The 17,401-nt window shown below is 49.7% G+C and overlaps 1 protein-coding gene across 1 annotated transcript; it reads right to left on the bottom strand.

Moving 5' to 3' along the window:
• Positions 1 to 434: 434 nt before the first annotated feature.
• On the bottom strand, positions 435 to 12,653 carry fsdS (Fusaridione A synthetase fsdS; the record flags this gene model as incomplete). Its single annotated transcript, XM_032027666.1, has 5 exons — positions 435 to 3,328; positions 3,394 to 5,969; positions 6,028 to 8,451; positions 8,513 to 11,589; positions 11,655 to 12,653. The coding sequence occupies 5 exons, from the start codon at positions 12,651 to 12,653 to the stop codon at positions 435 to 437; spliced, it is 11,970 nt and encodes a 3,989-aa protein (XP_031875985.1).
• Positions 12,654 to 17,401: the final 4,748 nt, after the last annotated feature.

Genomic DNA, 17,401 nt, shown 5'->3' with positions numbered 1-17,401 from the left:
TTTACAACACCCCGGTATACAAGCTGTTTTATTATATAAGTAGTTATACGCACGTTTGATATAGTTTCAAATCTTAATAGCTCTATAGTAACCTATACCTCTGAAGAACGTATAAGTAAGGGAGTTGTAATATACTAAAGGGTATATTATTAGTAGTAGGTCTTTGACGGATTTACGGTTTTAGGTGCGGAAGCTAGGGAGCGAGTCGCTCGTTTTTAACGAGCGGGTTCTTAACGCTGATAACTACTGCATTGTGGACTTTATATAAGCTGGTATTATTTTTCATCTATCATTAACTAATTATAAATAAGAAATCTGAAACGCCTGCTGTTCTATTTGAAGAGAAGAGCAAAACAAAGACCATCCAGCCGTTCGAAACAAAGTACTACCCTGCTATACTCCGAGTCATAAACGCCCGAAAACAAGGTATAGCTCTATGCGGCAGTCTCCCCCTTGACCAGGTCTTGGAAGACCACATCAAGGCCCATCTCATCAATCGCAGCAAGGTAGGCCGCGATCAGAACATTCAAACCCTCCTCCACAGCTAGATCCGTCCACTCGGAGAGCGCTAACTCCTTGTAGACCACCCCGTCCTCCTTCTCCAGATGCTCTCTCAACCCTTCGACAGGGATCACCACTTCCCCTGAATGATGCAGGAAGGCCAGCCCCTCCTCCCGGTCTTCTCTCGCAGCCTCAAGCACGACGTCCATGATGCCCGTTGCCGTCGCCTCCAGACTCACAAAGTCGAGATTCCCTCTCCATCTTGCGGACGTTGGCACGGCCCGTAGCTGCCGCGCAAATCTCACGACGCTGTTCATGACATCCAGGTCGCTCGCCCCCTCTCCTGTGATGCTGCTGGGACGATGGATCCAGACAGGCAGACCCAGGCGCTTGTTGACCTCCTCCAAGAACACCTCGCCTGCCCACTTGGTGGCAACGTAGGCGTCGGGGAACTGCGGCGGAGGCGAGTGCGCTGCGAGCGACTCCTCGCCGAAGACGTCGGCGCCGTTCAGCCGGCCCGTCGCCATGGTGGAGATGTAGTGGAACGGCACCCCGTGGGCCAGCGCCAGGCGTGCCAGCTCCTTGGTTGCCTCCAGGTTGCTGCGGCGGAGGGTTGGGTAGGTCTTGAGGAAGGAGACGTCGGCGCCGCTGTGGATGATGGCGGTGGCGGTGCCGAAGATGTCTGATGCGGTCTCGGGCGAGAGGCCGACTTGCGGGTCGGTGAGATCGCCCAAGTGGATGGTGACCTTGGGGGAGGACTTCAAGTCACCGAGCTTAGAAGCGGACCTGACAGCGATGCAGTGAACTTGGGTGACCTCGGGGGTGTCGACCAGCTGCCTGAGGATCTCGTTGCCGAGGAAGCCCGTCGCGCCGGTGAGGATGATGGAGCCCCGGAGCTCGGGACGAACTGGCCGAGCGCGATAGGCGCCGGCGTCGACGACATCCTTGGTGAGTGCGGTTTCCTCCGTCCAGTCTATGTCGAGTGATACAGAAAACGTGGCATCCGCGACAAGCCGGGCCATGACGGCAAGGGTGCTGTTCTCGAATAGTTTCATGACCGTCAACGAGACGCCCAGCTCCTTCTTGATCCGGCTTTGCAGCTGGAGAAGCGACATCGAGTTGCCGCCTACGTGGAAGAAATCGGTGCTGGGCTCGATGGTGTGGAGTTTCAAGATCTCCTCCGGGAGGACAGCCTCCCAGACCTTGCTGAGCTGCTGTTCGACGTTCCCAAGCTGGGCAGCAGCAGTGGCGCGCTGAGTGCCCTGGGAGATGGGTAGCTGCTGGACAGCCTTGCGGTCAAGCTTGCCATTGCTCGTTAGGGGCATCTCCGAGATGGCAGTGATGGCGGCTGGACGCATGTACTGGGGAAGCGGCAGCGAGGTGGCAAGGTTCTGCAGGAAGGCGTCCTCGTTCTCGAGCTCCCCGTTCAGGACTGCATGAGCAACAAGGAAGGGGTTTTTCTCTCCTCGGGCGCTGACGGCAACACTGTGGATTGCTCCATTAGCGGCCTGGCGGATCGTGTTCTCGATATCCTCCAACTCGATGCGTATTCCGCGAAGCTGGATCTGGGTGTCTCCGTCGATACGGCCCAGAACTTCCAAGGAGCCGTTTTGCGTGATACGTCCCTTGTCTCCGGTTCGGTACATCCGGGTCCAGCCGTTGGTCTTGAAGTGGTCGGAGGCCAGAGGGTCGTCAAGGAACTTCTCCGACGTAAGGGCGGTCTGGTTGAGATATCCGTCGGCGACGCCTGCTCCTCCGATGTAGATCTCTCCGGTGGCTCCCCGAGGCAGAGGTCGTAGGTCATCACCGAGGACATACACAGAGCGATTGGTGAGTGCCTGGCCTGCGAGCACGCGGCCCCCGGGATGCCTCCCAAGCACGAGCTCGGTGGCGCTTGATCCCATGGTCGCCTCACTGGGTCCATACGAGTTGAACAAGCGGATATCGGGCAGCCCGAGCTTGCCGAAATCTTCGAGTAACTGGTCAGGACACTGCTCGCCGACGGACATGGCGTACCGCCAGGTGGTGCATCGGGCGAGGTGGGCAAAGCCATGCTGGATCCAGCTGAGATACTCGGAGGGCGTCGCGCCCACGTGGGTGATTTGCTCTTCAGCCATGAGCATGGCGATGGAAGACGGGTCTCCTCTCAGAGCGCGAGGGGCGATGATGAGGGTTCCCCCGTGAACGAGGGCCACAAGCGACTGCCAGAGTCCCAGGTCGAAGCCGGGTGCGCTGTGTTGGAGCGCCTTCAACTTCTCGGGGCCATCGGCGAACTCCCACTCGAAGTAGTTGCGCAGGCCTCGATGCGATAGAATCACACCCTTGGGAGTCCCTGTCGTTCCGCTCGTGTAGAGGATGACGGCGGCAGTGTTTGCAGCGGCCTTGTTCACGATGGCGCCTTTCGAGTCCGGGATCGTGCTTACGTTGATGGTGCATGCACTTGGCTGTTCTCCAAGTTCTCCCACACCAGAAAGCGTGGTATTGTCAACCAGAAGTGCAGCTGGCCGGCAGTCTCGTATCACGCTTGAGAGTCGCGCGGCGGGAGTCCCAGGATCGAGCGGGACATAAGTCGCCCCAACACGGAGAACGGCCAACATGGAGCAGATCCATGCCAGGCCGGGCTCTTGTAAGACGCCAATGTGAGAGCCGGGTACGATATTTTGACCCAAGAGGGCCGATGCAATGGCATGAATCCGTTGCGCCATCTGGGCATATGTCCACTCCTGACCCTGTGTGTCTTTCAAGGCGATGGCGTCGTGATGCGTCTGGATCATGGCGTCGATAAGGTGCACCACGGTCTCGGGCCACTGAGACTCGGCCGTGCCTCCTTGGAAACGCGAATCTGTCAGTTCTTGATCTATGCTGTGCCGGAGGCAATAGTAGGTGGCTCACCGTAACTCAGACTTAGACTCTCCTCCAGGGGCTCCTCTGGCTCCGGCACAGGAGCATCTGCCAAGCTGGCAGCGGGGTTGCGAGAAAAGTAGTCCAACATGTCAAAGTAGGCACGAGACAGAAGCTCTGCATCCGCAACCGAGTACAGCTGCTCTTGAACCACGAAGGCAACCTCGGTGTCGGCACCGGGGTTGTCGAAAATGTCAATGCTGATGTCGTAGGCCGTCCGGCCCGCCAGACTCTCCAGGCCCTCGGCCTCGACGCCGCCGAACCGGCGTTTGTTGGCCACGCCGGCGCGATAGTTGATGAAGGCCTGGAATAGGGGCGCGTGCAGGGTCGAACGGGGCACCTTGAGGCCGTCAACGAGCGCGTCGAAGGGGAGGCGGGCGTGAGCCATAGCGCCCAGGGTCTTTCGTCGCACCTCCGCCAGCACCTGCTTGAAGGTATGATCGGCCCTGGGGCGGAAGCGCAGAGGGAGAAGGTTGAGATACATGCCCATGCTGGTGGCCAGGTTGCCCTCGAAGCGGTTGGCGTCCGCCATGCCGATGCAGAGATCAGGCGTGCCCAGGAGGCGGAAGAGCATCACCTCGAAGACGCCCAGGTAGAAGTGGAAGATGTTGACCTTCTGCTTGCGGCACATCTGCTGGATCCTCGAGGCCAGAGCAGGGTTGATGGGGCGCCTTGACGTGTTGTGGTCATAACGATGGATCGGTTCACGGGTCTTGGCCGCCGTGGAGGACCTCAGAAGTGGTAGCGCGGCCGGGCTGTCTCCCAGCTCGGCTCGCCAGTACTCCAGCTCGGCTCTCATGCCCCCTTTCTCGAGCTCTTTGTTCTGCGTGATGGAGAAGTCGGGGTACTGGAGCGGGCTTTTGCTGAGCGGCTTGTCCGTGTACGCTCTCTCAAGATCAGCTAGGAAAACCTCCAGACTGGCCCCGTCCATGTTGATGTGGTGATAGCCCATGACGAGATAGGCCTCTTCCTGGGCCAAGGAGAGGAGCGTGATCTTCATGTTCTCGCCATTCTCGATGTCGTAGATGTGGTCTCTCGTCGCCTCAAACTGATCAGTGACCTCGGATACATGCCCGATCGTCTTTCGTTCCAGATACAGGCGAGATTCCTTGAGAACTCCCTGCACCGTACGTTCGTCTTCTGTGATGAAAGCTGTTCGCAGCGCTTCGTGCCGCTGGCCCATGGCCCTGACGGCCGCCTCGAATTTCTCCGTACGCAGAGCGCCTGTCAACTTGATGGAGAAGGTGATGTTGAAGGTGCTCTGATCTTCCACGAAGTGACGCAAGAACCAGAAGCCTGATTGACCTGGAGACATGGGCATGGATTTCTCGAGATCGCTGCGCTGGACCAGCCTGGTTAAAGACACGGGAGAGGGCTTCTCTACCTCGTCTTCTTCTTCAAGGGTCATCGGGGTTGCGGGGTTGCCGTCCAGGGCCGAGGGCAACTCGGGGGAACTGATGAGAGTCCCCGAGGCCCCTGAGCTTCCATTGCTGGCAGAGCCACGGTCATCGGACGAATTACTTGGCGACGGCGTTCGTGTCGGGGCTGGTTGTGTGCTAGGCTTCTGCCCAGCTCCTTCGGCCGCAGTTGTCGGGATCGCATCTGGACCCAGTCTAGGGGTCATCTCGGCCGGGAGCTTTTCCAAGGCGAAGGCCAGCAGATCACCGATGGTGGCTCCGCCCAGAACCTTGAGGACAGGCATGTCAACGGCCAGTTCCTTGATGAACCAGGAACGGATCTCAACCGCCACGAGTGAGTCTACGCCAAGGTCGTCGGCGCTCATGCCGATGATGCCGTCTCGGGCCGCCTCATCTTCGAGTGGAAGCTGGAGTACGGCCTGAAGCTTGCCCGTGAAGCCAGCTCGGATGATGGACAGCACCTCCTCGGGGGTGGCCGCCTCCTGGAGCCTGGTCTTGATCGGCACTGCAGCGTTGGCACCTGCTGACTTCTTGAGGCTCGCGTTCCCCTCCCAGGTGATGCAGTGCTGGAAGCGCGGGTTGTTCATCCAAGGCGTCGGCTCCTCCTCATGGGCGTTGATGGTCCGCAAGCCGGTGACGATCTCGGGATTGCGCCCGGATTCTGGCTGCCCGGCGATCATGGCCTCGGCCATGCACTGGTGGAAGCCACGCTCTTCCATCCACGAGAAGCCGGCTCGATAGATGGCGGGCAGCACCGTTTCATCGAGCTCGCGCATGACGAAGCCAACGCCCAAAACGGCGCCAATGTGCACGACGGATGCTGCCAGCCCGTGTTGGCGACGCTCGAGCGTCTTGGCCACGCCGAACATGTTGGCGGCGCTGTAGTTGGACTGTCCACGGTTGCCGGCCGCGGAGGCGAGAGACGAGAACATGATGAAGAAGTCCAGGGTCTCGCCCCGGAAGAGGCGGTCTAGATGTATCATGCCCATGACTTTGGGGTCCAGGACCCTTTTCATGGTCTCAAAGGACATCTCCGCGAACGCCGTGTCTTGAAGCACCATGGCGCCGTGCATGATGCCGGCGATGGGAGGGAGATCGCGGCGGATCTTGGAGACGAGCTGCTCCGTGCGTCCGAGATCGGTGATGTCGCTGCAGCTCATGTCAGTTCATGGATTTCTCTCGCATTCCAGGGGCGTGGATTTCATACCTTGCGTGCACCGACACCGTGACACCGGCTTCCTGCATCTGCTTCAGCCACCTCTTGTCGACGTTGGGATTACGACTGGTTAGCACAAAGTTCCGGGCGCCCCTAGTGACCATCCAGTCACACAGAGACGTTGCCAGATCGCTCGTCAGACCGAACAAGGCATAAGTCTTGTCCGCTTGGAGACTGATCTGGTCATTGACCGTGGAGACCTGCACAGGAACGGTGGTATCGGCTTCCCAGTCGATGACCGTGTTGGAATCTGCATGGGTTGAGCTTGTTGTGAGCTCCTTCACTCCAACAGTCGGCAAGGAGAAGGGCAAGACCGTAGAAGCCGTTGCGAGATCTATAGCTTGCACCGCAGTGAGGAGTTGACCCAGGCTCTCAGCGTCGGAGCTGCCGCGTCGTCGTTGCACCTCCAGCAGCGAGACTTGCCGGCAGCCACTTGGAAGACATGTTGCCACGAAAGCTGCAAGGTCCTCGGACCCGTTGATGGAGCAGTCGACAACGATGGACGCATCTGAAGGCAGCATGGCTTTGACCAGTCGCCTCGGAAGCAGCCTGTCGACCTGAAGCCAGTGTGTGCGATCATCTCCGGCCTCAAGGGGCCGAGCCGTCGTGAATACCACCTGGATGTTTTTCTTCTGAGCATTAATCTGCAGTTTCTCAGCAAGTAGCTTGTGAGGCTCGTGGACGATGATGGACGAGTGAGGGGGGACCGCATCCAAGACTTTGTATGCAGCGGCCTCGAGGTCGAGAAGGCTGAGGAGGAGTGCCCCTTCGCTGTTAACATCGGGGTATTCCACCTGCTTGCCAGACGCGAGAACAGCACGGGAGCCGTTGGCAGTTGCAAAACCAAGCATCGTTCTCCCATCGTGGATGCTGGTACCCAGCACTCCGTGCAACTTTCCCGCGATAGGAAACAGGGTGGACTGCCTGACTTGGATCACGACATCGTCCGCCCCGGAGCTCACTTGCGACTCGCGAATGTAGTTTCTGCCATCTTCCGCGCCACACAACATGAGCGGAGGAGCATCTCTGGGGTCCCTCTCCTCCACAATGGCTCTCCTGGAGGCGTTGTACCGATTGTTGGACTCTCGGTTGGCGATCAATCGCGGAATCATGATGCGGCCGTCCTCCTGCACCATCTCTGGCTCGACGGACCACAGCATGCTGTCCGGCTCCGAAAGGCTCAACCTCAAAAGCATCTCTGCCACAAGCCTTGCGTCTGGCTTTCGCGAGTACTCGAGATCGAGGAACTGCAGGCAGATATCTGGCATCTCCAGCGCGACCGTCCGGCCGAAGCCCACGCTCATGTTCATGTAAGGTTGTTCGGCGCGGCAACCCAGCGTGACCCAGAGAATCGTCCGCTGGTAATCCAACAGAGACTGCAGTCCGCGCATGCTTTCGGCAGAGAGGTTTTGAAAGATGGGACTGTCCAGCTCGGTCAGATTGAGGACCAGGGCAGCAGGCCCGATGGAAGATGGAGAGATATCGTGGAGAGAGCGGCACCGAGTGATGGAGAAGTCAAGGTGACGGATGAGATGGAGGAACTGGTCGATGAGGACGACAGTTGAGAGAGTGGTACCGCCGATAATGGCCAGCTCTTTTTTCTCTGCATCGTCCTCGCTCAACAGCGGGCGATAATCCAGGGGCTCCCTCAGAAGATTCACCTTTTCGTCGACGGCTTGCGTTACCAGCACCGAATACGGGCGGGCAAGCGTGTCGATCTCAGGGGTGAGCGTGTCAATCCCAGAATAGCCCGCTCCCGTCATGAGGGTATGCCATTCGGCCGAGGATACGCAAGGCGAGTACTTGCGGCCGTCCTCGCCTCCCAGCCACCAGCCGGGAAGACCGCTCATGGCGAAACCAACCCAGAGGACATCGTTGCTGGTAATCTCGAGGATCACAAGGTAACCCCCGGGCTTGAGAAGGCGACGCGCGTTGGTCAGGGTCCTGTGCAGATCCTTTGTGGCGTGCAGAACGAGGGAGCCGATGACGAGGTCGTATGAATACTCTGGGAAGCCTTGCTCCATAACATCCTTCTCACAGTCCAGGGCCTTGAAGGTCATCTTGTCCGAGTGCGAGGCAAACACTTCCTGCGCTCGCTCGAAGAACCCGGTCGAGATGTCCGTGAAGGTGTACGAGTTGAAGGACCGCCCGATTCCTTCCATGATCAGCTTGGTTGCGCCGCCTGTGCCGGCGCCGATTTCGAGGATTTCCATGTGCGGATAGCGGTGGACGATCTGAGCGACTGTTCGTGATAGAAACGCCGTGGACTCCTTGACACCCATGGCCTCCACGTAGAGGCGGTTGAGCATGTTGTCTGCAGTCATATGCTGCAGAATCTGCGTCTCGCCACGAACTGCGGCAGGGAGATTCTCGCCAACGGCACGATTCATTCTCACCTCGATACTATCGGGATATCTGATGGCAAGTCAGCTGGCTTCAAGGGCCGGCAAGGGATGGAAGGAGAGCCAGAACGTACTTGTCCATAATGGAAGAAATATCCTCCCAAGTGTCCTTCAGCCACTCTTTCTTGGTAAATCGCCGCTTCCCCTCACGTGTCTGATGGATGACATGCGTAAAGCAGTCGAACATGGCCTTGTGGTGCCATTCGACGGCGTCGCGTTGCCCCACGGGGATTAATCTACTGACCTTGTTCATGTAGTAGAGCGATATCCTCTCCAAATCGGTGGCAAGCTCCCTGTCTCGGTCGGTGGCCTGGTTGTTCGCCGCCAGATGTCCATCGGGAACAAGCGGCCCCCAGACGTGCTCAGAGAATAGATGTCTGTCGGCCTCGGCGGTGGCGTCGGAGAACGGCGTCGCGCGGACGCCTTCCACCTGGATCACGGAGGGAGAGGAGTCGCCGTGGCTAAAGACGTCAACATCTCCTCCGATAACGTGGGAAGAGAGTGGGTTCTCGGTAAGATGAGACTGCAATGGCAACATGGTCCCGGGAACAAGGCCATCCTCGCACTGCTGGACGTCGATCCTGATGCTGGAGATGGAGGTTGGCACATGGAGCCTGTCTATGCTTCCGTCTCCAGGCCACCAGTAGGCGAGGAAGATGGCCTGGAACGCCACGTCCAGGAGCGCAGGGTGAACCAGAACGGCGTCGGCGGCCTCTTGGTGCGGGACCTCGACGAACGCTGATCCATAGTCCAGCTTTCGCTTCATCGATGACATGGACTTGAACACGCCTTCATACTGGTAGCCCAGCTTCTCCAGGGAGCTGTAGAAGTTGTGCTGTGCCACATCCAGCATGTAGGGCGGTTCAGGGTTTCGGCATCGCGCTGAACGGTCTGGATGCTGAGCGGCATCCAACTTGAGAACGAGCTGGCCCGTTGCCAGGCATGCCAGGTTATCGGCGTTGGCGCTCGTAGCCGCGTGGAATTTGAAATTGGCGGACACATCATCTTGGCTCCGCCTGTCGATGTTGGACAGCGTAAACAAGGTCTCGACACTGGATTGGTCGTCCTGGAACACGAGTGCCCTGCCGATAACAAAGTTGTGAATCTCGATGAACCGAATGGCTTGAGTGTCGACGAGAACACGGGCAGCCTCGACAGCTGAGGATATGTAGGCGGCGGCGGGGTAGACCATCTGCCCCTGAAGCTGATGACCTTGGATCCACGGCAGCTCGCTCGGCCGAAGAAGATTCCTCCAACGAATCTCATCCTCAACGCCGTCGGGCAAGAGGCTGCCGAGCAGGGCGTTGTGGGCATGCTTGCGCTGGTTGAACGCCCTGGTGAGGCGGGATTCATGCCAGTATACGCGGTCATGGTCCCACGAATACGCCGGAAGTGTCGTAAGGAGACGCGGAGTGCGTGAGGGAGCAAGATCCAGGAGTTCGTTCAGCTCGGTAAATTTGACAAAAGACGTGGAGAACCGCGCCCACACGTACCCGAGGCTGGCGGAAAAGGCCTCGACGTCGTTCTTGTTGCGCTGCAGAACGCCGGTGCAGGCGAGTGGCTTCCCATAGAACGTCTTGAGAGTCTCCTGGGCCGGACCCTTCAGGGCAGGGTGAGGGCCGACCTCGATAACAATGTTGAAGGCTTCCTCGCTGCCGGCCGCGTTCTCGAGCGCCTGGGCAAATAGCACGGGGCTCAGCATGTTGTCCTTCCAGTATTCGCCGCCGAGTTTTGAAGCACTCGTGACCGTAGTCTGTGGGTAGACGCTGGAATGCCACTTGCAGCGCCCGTTGCCCTGAAGAACGCGGATGTCGCATGCCTCCAGTGCCTTGACGTATGCCTCGGAGCAGGGGACCATGTGGTGTGAGTGGTAAGCCTTGTCGACCTTGAGCTTTCTTGCGAACTTGTTCTCCTCCTCAAATACAAGCTGGACTTCATCGATGGCATCCTCGTCGCCAGAAAGCGTGACACTGGACTGCGAGTTGCACGCCGCCACGGAGATGCGGCCTTCGAAGGCCTCCAGGCCGCACACCTCTCTGGCGTCCTCGATCGAAGTGCCGATCGCCATCATAGCGCCCTTCTTCTCGTACGTGATGGCTGTGGTGAAATAGCCGCGGTAGTATGCGATCTTGACAGCGTCCTCGCGCGAGATGAAGCCGGCGGCATAAGCTGCGGCGATTTCGCCCGAGGAATGGCCAACGACCGCCTCAAACTCGATCCCGGCGGCCGTCAGCAGATCGATCAACAAGACCTGTACTGCCGTGCAGATCGTCTGCGACAGGAGAGCCTCGCCGATGCGAGACTTGGGTGGTGTCATGGCCAGCTCATCGGCCAGAGACCACGAAGGGCGATGGTCCTCGGGAAGACTGTCGAGTGCGGCTTGAAGGCCCGCCAGCGTTTTGCGCAGATGGCTGGATGCCGCGATCAGCTCGTTTCCCATGGTGGCCCACTGGGCGCCCTGGCCAGTAAAGACGCCGAGAGTGCGAGGCTGGGCTGTCATGGGCCTCGTCTCGATCCGGTCAGCGGCTTGGTCGACGTTGCTCTTGCGTAGGGCAATGTGTTCATCGATATTCACAGCGAGCTGAGAAATAGACGAGGCCGGAAATGTGGCCCTGGTACTGAGAGCTGACCGGCGCGAGTGCAGGGTGAAAGACAGATCGCGAGGGCTGATGTCGGGGTTGTCTTTGAGATGTGCCGTGTATACTTCGAGGGTCTTCTCCAGGGCTGTCTCCGATCCAGCCGAGAACACGAACGGAGCGAAGTTGGGACCAGCGGGCTCCTTCTCCATCACGGCCTCCGGGGCCCCTTCGAAGTTCTCAAGGATGACATGGGAATTGGTGCCTCCAAACCCAAAGTTGTTGACGGACGCTCGTCGTGGCCCGGTCAGTAGCTTGGGCCATGGCTTGGCCTTGGAAGCTACCTCGAGATTTTCGTAGAACGGCGCCACCTCGGGGCTGAGGTTATGGAACAGCAGGTTCGGCGGGATCGTAGAGTTCTGCAAGGCAAGGGAGGCCTTGAGGAATCCAGCCAGACCCGCGGTCCCCTCAGTGTGGCCGATGACGGTCTTGATGGATCCTACATACAGAGGATCGGTCTGTGCCATGGGGGCTGAGCCGGGCTCAAAGAACGCCCTTGCAATTCCCTCTGCTTCCTATAGAGCCGTATGTCGTCAGCAACAAGAACTGGGCCTCATGTGGATGGAGGACTCGAACTCACGCGTGCGTCCCCCGCCGGTGTCCCTGTTCCATGGGCTTCAAAGTACTGGCAACGTTGAAGGGGGTCTTTTGCATCAAGCCCAGCCTTTCGATAGGTCCGTGTAATGAGATCAGTCTGTGCAACCTGGTTGGGCATGGTGATTCCCTTGGTACGGCCGTCTGAGTTGACGCCGGACTCACGGATGATGCATTCGATATGGTCTCCATCACGGACAGCGTCACTGAGCCGTTTCAAAATAACGGCGGCGATGCCCTCCCCTCGAGCGTATCCATCTGCCTCGACGTCCCACATGCGGGACCGGCTGCCCGGTGCTAGCATCTTGAGCTTCGACTCGCCGATGTACAGCTCAGGGCCAAGAATCAAGTTGGCACCGGCGGCCACCGCGAGATTGGATTCACCGCTGCGGAGAAGCTGCACAGCTTGGTGGACGGCTACCAGGCTAGACGAACAGGCAGTGTCGATGGTCATGGAGGGACCGTGCCAGTCGAAGAAGTAGGAGATTCGGTTAGAGATAATGCTACGCGCAGTACCAGTTCCCATATATGTTGGCATAGTGTCGATATCGCGCCGGAGGTGGTCAACGTAGTCCTCGCACATAAGACCAACATAGACGCCAGTCTCGGAGCCTGCAAGAGACTCGATAGGCATGCCAGCCGCCTCGAGCGACTCATAGACGACTTCCATGAGAACCCTCTGCTGCGGGTCGATAGAGTGGGCCTCGACTGGCTTAATATTGAAGAAGCCGGCGTCAAAGAGGCGGACATCCTCCCGGAGAAGGTAGGACTCTGTGACGTTTGTGGTGCCATGATGCATGCCATCGGGATGATAGAAGGCATCGGCGTTGAATCTCTCCTTGGGTATCTTTGTCAACAAGTCTGTGGGGTCTCTGAGGAACTCCCACAGCTTGGACGGGGTATCGAGTGCGCCAGGGAACCTGCATGCGCTGCCGACAACGGCGATGGGTTCGTTCTCGCCATGGCGATGGGTGTGTTGGTTCATCTTTACGAGTAGCAGCCACAGCTCGGTTTATGGATTCTCAACTTAGCGAGCAGAAATAATGATAGGTACGAACTTGGAGTCGAGATAAAGCTTTCTCTATCTGACGCAGCCTCGTAGCCAGAAGCAAGCAAGGGATACGAGGGTGCATGGGGTCGTCTCTATACTCGGCAACCTGCCTAGTCGCCATGATCCCCGGCTTGCTGCAGTCTGGGGGAAGCATAAGCGGCAACCCCGATTCAGGCCGTGCTCACACTCCGCGTCAGTAGGCTTCGGCTGCTCTGGCCCGTGCAGTTGCGGCCTCAACTCGAAGGAGCAGGTCCGATGGCTTGCCGAGTTCACGATAATCCTCCGAGCCGTCAAAGGGGCGTCGTTCAGCAGACTACACAGCTGAGTAATACCCGAAACCGAAAACCTTTCGAACTTCGGGGCCAGGGTCCCGTTTTCGGAGGGCCGGGGTCGTGGCTCGCAGGTGATTCGGCCAGCTCTAGGAAGTAAGAGATGCAGCTTTTCATGTGGGAAGACGGCACGGGTCCGAAGCACGTCAACAGGGGCCGTGGTGGCAAGCCCGACCTGACCCCCATGTGGATGCACCATCGGCTGATAAGCGCGGATCAGCAATAAGGCTGTCATGTCTGGATCGTCTTCGGTGAGACAATTAGTCCGAAGCGATTCGTTCACCAGCCGATGGGGGAAAAGGGGCGTGCCGGCATTTGCTGACCGGGGTTTTCTAGAATATGAGGCTTGGACGGACTGGTGGTGTTCTGCGTGAAGCGGCTTGATTAATCTAGCTATAAACGCTGTAGGCGCGCCTCTAAGGGTAGTATTAAGGCTTTAGGCTTGGGCTTAGCTAACTTCTATTTTATACCCTTTTTTTAGCTTATATTTTTAATATTATTATAAAACTATTTCTATTAAAAATAATAACTTATTAATTATAGAACTATATAGCTTTAATTTTAGTTTTATTTATTTATTATTATATTATATAATCTTTATTATTTTATATTGCTTCTAAAAATACTTTTATTTTTTATTTTTTTAAAAATACTTAGTTATAATATAGAGCTATTATTAAACTTAAACTACATAGTTTAATACGTTAACTATTATTAAGTTATATAAATTTAAAATAAAAAAACTAATAACTAAATTTCAAAGTTTTGAATTTAAATTAAGCTTATAGTAATTAAATTTAATTATACTTAAAAGTAGGTAAAAAGTATTAATATATATTTTATAGTTAGATATAATATTTTAAAATATAATAAAGTTTAAAAACCTTTATAAATATTAGTTTTAAGTTTATAATTATAATATAGCCCCCCTGTAAAAAGACTATAGCAAAATTCACTCTATTTATAGGTATAATTCTAGAAACACTATATAAGCACTTTAACCTATACCTTCTACTAATTAAGGAAAATAATATAGAAACCCTATATATTCCTACTAGTAAATAAAGCCTCTAAACATTACTATATAAAGATATACGCGCGTTTTAGCTAAATAGATTAGTAGAATAGTAATAGTACTAGCTATATAGTATAAAGCTAAATAGTATAGTAATATATATTATAGAGCTAATTATATTAGAGCTAAATAGGTTATTAAGGCTTTTATTAAACCTTCTAGTAAAATACTTTAAATACTACTATATAAGAGATAACTTTTTAACTAAAAAGGTTATCTTAAGAGGTTCTTATAGCTAGAAGTATAAAAGCTCTATTATAAGTAAAGCGTTATACCTGTAACAGGCTAGGTCTGTCACATGGGATGCTCTCGGCTATGTTCGGCACTGAGTAAGACATCAAGGGATAGGATATCAAGGGATAGGATATCAAGGGATAGGATATCAGGGTCGAAGATAAAAGGGCATGTAGATGTAGCTGAGATGAACAAGAAACCTTCCTTCCTCATCTGAGGATTCTCATTTGAGAAAGGAAGTACGAGTTGCAACATTGCTCCTACCAACCCTTTGCAATACCTATCCCTTTTCCTCTTCCTATAACCTATAATAAATCCTTTATAATATCTATATTATATAAGGAATATAAGAATACTAGCTTTATATAAAGTATACTCTTTTTTAAAAGCTATACTAAAGCTATTACTAAGAAATATAATATCTATACTCTAGATAAAACCCTCTAGTTTAGTATATACTCTTTTTCTAATTAGTAGTATATTATTAGAGTAGTATTAGATAAAGCTTTTAGAAATACTCTAAAAAGCCTTATCTATATTATAATTAAAGTAATAGCTACTACTAAAGGCCTTAAAGTAGAAGCTATATAGGTTTTTAGCTATCCTAAGAAGTAGCTCTTCTTTATATAGACTTTCTATAATACTAAAGCTAAGGTAGCTTAATAAGGATTAGTAAGTATAGCTTATACTAAATATAGAGTATTACTAATGATAGTATAACTACTATAAAGGCGTTAGCTAGTCTAACTAAATAAGAGAACTAGTAGATAGTAAAGTAGTAATAGAGATAATATTTAATAATAATATAGGTAATATATAAGAGGATAGGTTAATAGTTTAGTAGTCTATAGTAATTAAGTAATTATAAACTATATTATTATTAAAGTGAAGTTAAAGATTATAAGGTTGTTAATAGGTATATATAAGTATAGCTATAGTTAGGAGAAGTAGTTAGAAACTTAGGAGGTTATGAGGTTATAATTATATAAGTTTAATAAACTAAAAGAATTATTAAGAAATGTAATGAAGTTTAGTCTTTTTTTTATTTTTATTTTAACTTAAATATTAAAATTAATTTAGATTTAGTGAAAGTAAAATAAAGTTATATAACCTTCTAACTATTAATATTAATATACTTTTAATTTAATAAGAGATCTAATTAGAATATCTAATTTAATAATTAAGTTATAACTTTATAAACTTAAAGTTTTTGATTATTCTTTTAAGTTTTTATTATTAAATAACTTTTTCTATAGAAAAAGTTTATAGTAAGCAATTTAACTATTAAAAAGAATATATTAAACTAATTAAAATAATATAAAGTTTAATTGTAAAAGTTTTTTTAATTAGAGAAATATAAAAAATTAAGGTTATTATATATAAAGGAAATAAATAAATAATAAAAGCTTAACTAAAATTAAGTTTAAAGATTTTATCTTTTAATAAAGATTTATTATTAGGCTTTAGTAGATATAGTAAACTTTTTATTCTATTTATTTATAATATTCTACTATTATTAAAGGTTTAATAAAAGTACTAATAACCATTTCTAAAGCTAATATATAGTTACTTTTAAAGTTTCTATTACTATTATTAGTATTAATTTAGCAACCCTTAGTTATAATATAATATAGTTTAAGTAATTATTTACTTGATAAGTAACTAATTATTAAAGATATTTATTAAATTTATATATATTAAGAGAAATGGTTGAATAGAGATATTTATTCTTATAAAAAGATCTACAATATATAATAAAGCTTTACTTCTAAATAAAGGATTTATATATTTAGTATTATAAATTTATATAGCTATAAATAATTAAAATGTTAACTTTTAAGTAATAAGTTTTTTTTAATATATATCTATATGGTTAGTAATTAAGTTATAAAATCTTTTATAATTTATTAATTAGTATTATAATAAACTAATAGTTTAAAGTTATTAATAATAAAATATATACTATTTGAGTAGAATATTATATTTTTGAAATTTAGTTAAGGAAGTTTGAACCCTACTTAGTAGGGGTTTTTATAGTAAAGTAAAAAGCAGTAAAAGCACCTTAATTAGTGCTTAGTCTAATAGCTTTACAGTATATATACCTAGGAGTTCAAAATAACTGCTCACGCTAACTTATAGCTGCTATACTGTTATAGCTATCAGCCTTATTAATAATAGCTTTATTACCAGTAAGGTTAGCAGCCTCACCTGTATAACTTATATTTTTTAAATTATAAGTATATTTTTATACATGTTTTAGTAGTTTATTATACTTGTTAGAAATATATTATTAATATTTAGTAGTTCTACATATAAATATAAAAATATTAAGTTTAATACTATTTATAATCTATTATAGCTTATTTAGATTACTTTAATATTTATATATTTTAGTAGTTAAGTATTTCATATTATTTAGTAATTTCTAGTAACTAAATCTTACTAAAATATAGAATATTGAATCATATTTAGTAATATCTTTTTCTATTAATATAATATTTATATACTCAGTTTAAAGAATATAAAGTTATTTTAAATTATAGTTACAAATAATTCTAACCCTAAGAAACTAATATAGTTTACTTAAATTATTAATATAAAAGAAGTTATATAAGTTATCTTTAAAGTTATTAATTTACTCAATGTTAAGTATAGTAATAAGTATATTAATAATATAAAGTAATACTATAATACTATATTTACTAATTAACATATAAAGTTCTTTTAAGAGTAATTAAAAGCCTACCTATTAAAAGATAGTAATAATTTACTTATACTTAAGAAGAAATAATTCTTTAAAACTATAAAATATTTTCTTTAGTCTATAAAACTAGCTAAATTTATTATTAAACCTCTAAAGTTAAATAATATAAATATTATAATGTTTTTTAAAGATATTAAAGAGATTTATAACTATATTAGCTTAATAAAGTTTTAGATCTTTAAATACTATAATTAGTAAATAGATTTATAGAGTAATACAATTAGTAATTATAATATAAACTATTTTATTATCTTTATTTTAAAAGTTACTATGAATAACT

The sequence above is a fragment of the Colletotrichum fructicola genome, assembly GCF_000319635.2.
Source record: "Colletotrichum fructicola Nara gc5 chromosome Unknown KSG_Nara_v1_contig12, whole genome shotgun sequence".
In the NCBI taxonomy this organism is placed as follows: Eukaryota; Fungi; Ascomycota; class Sordariomycetes; order Glomerellales; family Glomerellaceae; genus Colletotrichum; species Colletotrichum fructicola.
Note: the sequence above shows the minus strand (reverse complement) of the source record. Positions and strands in the feature narration are given on the sequence as shown.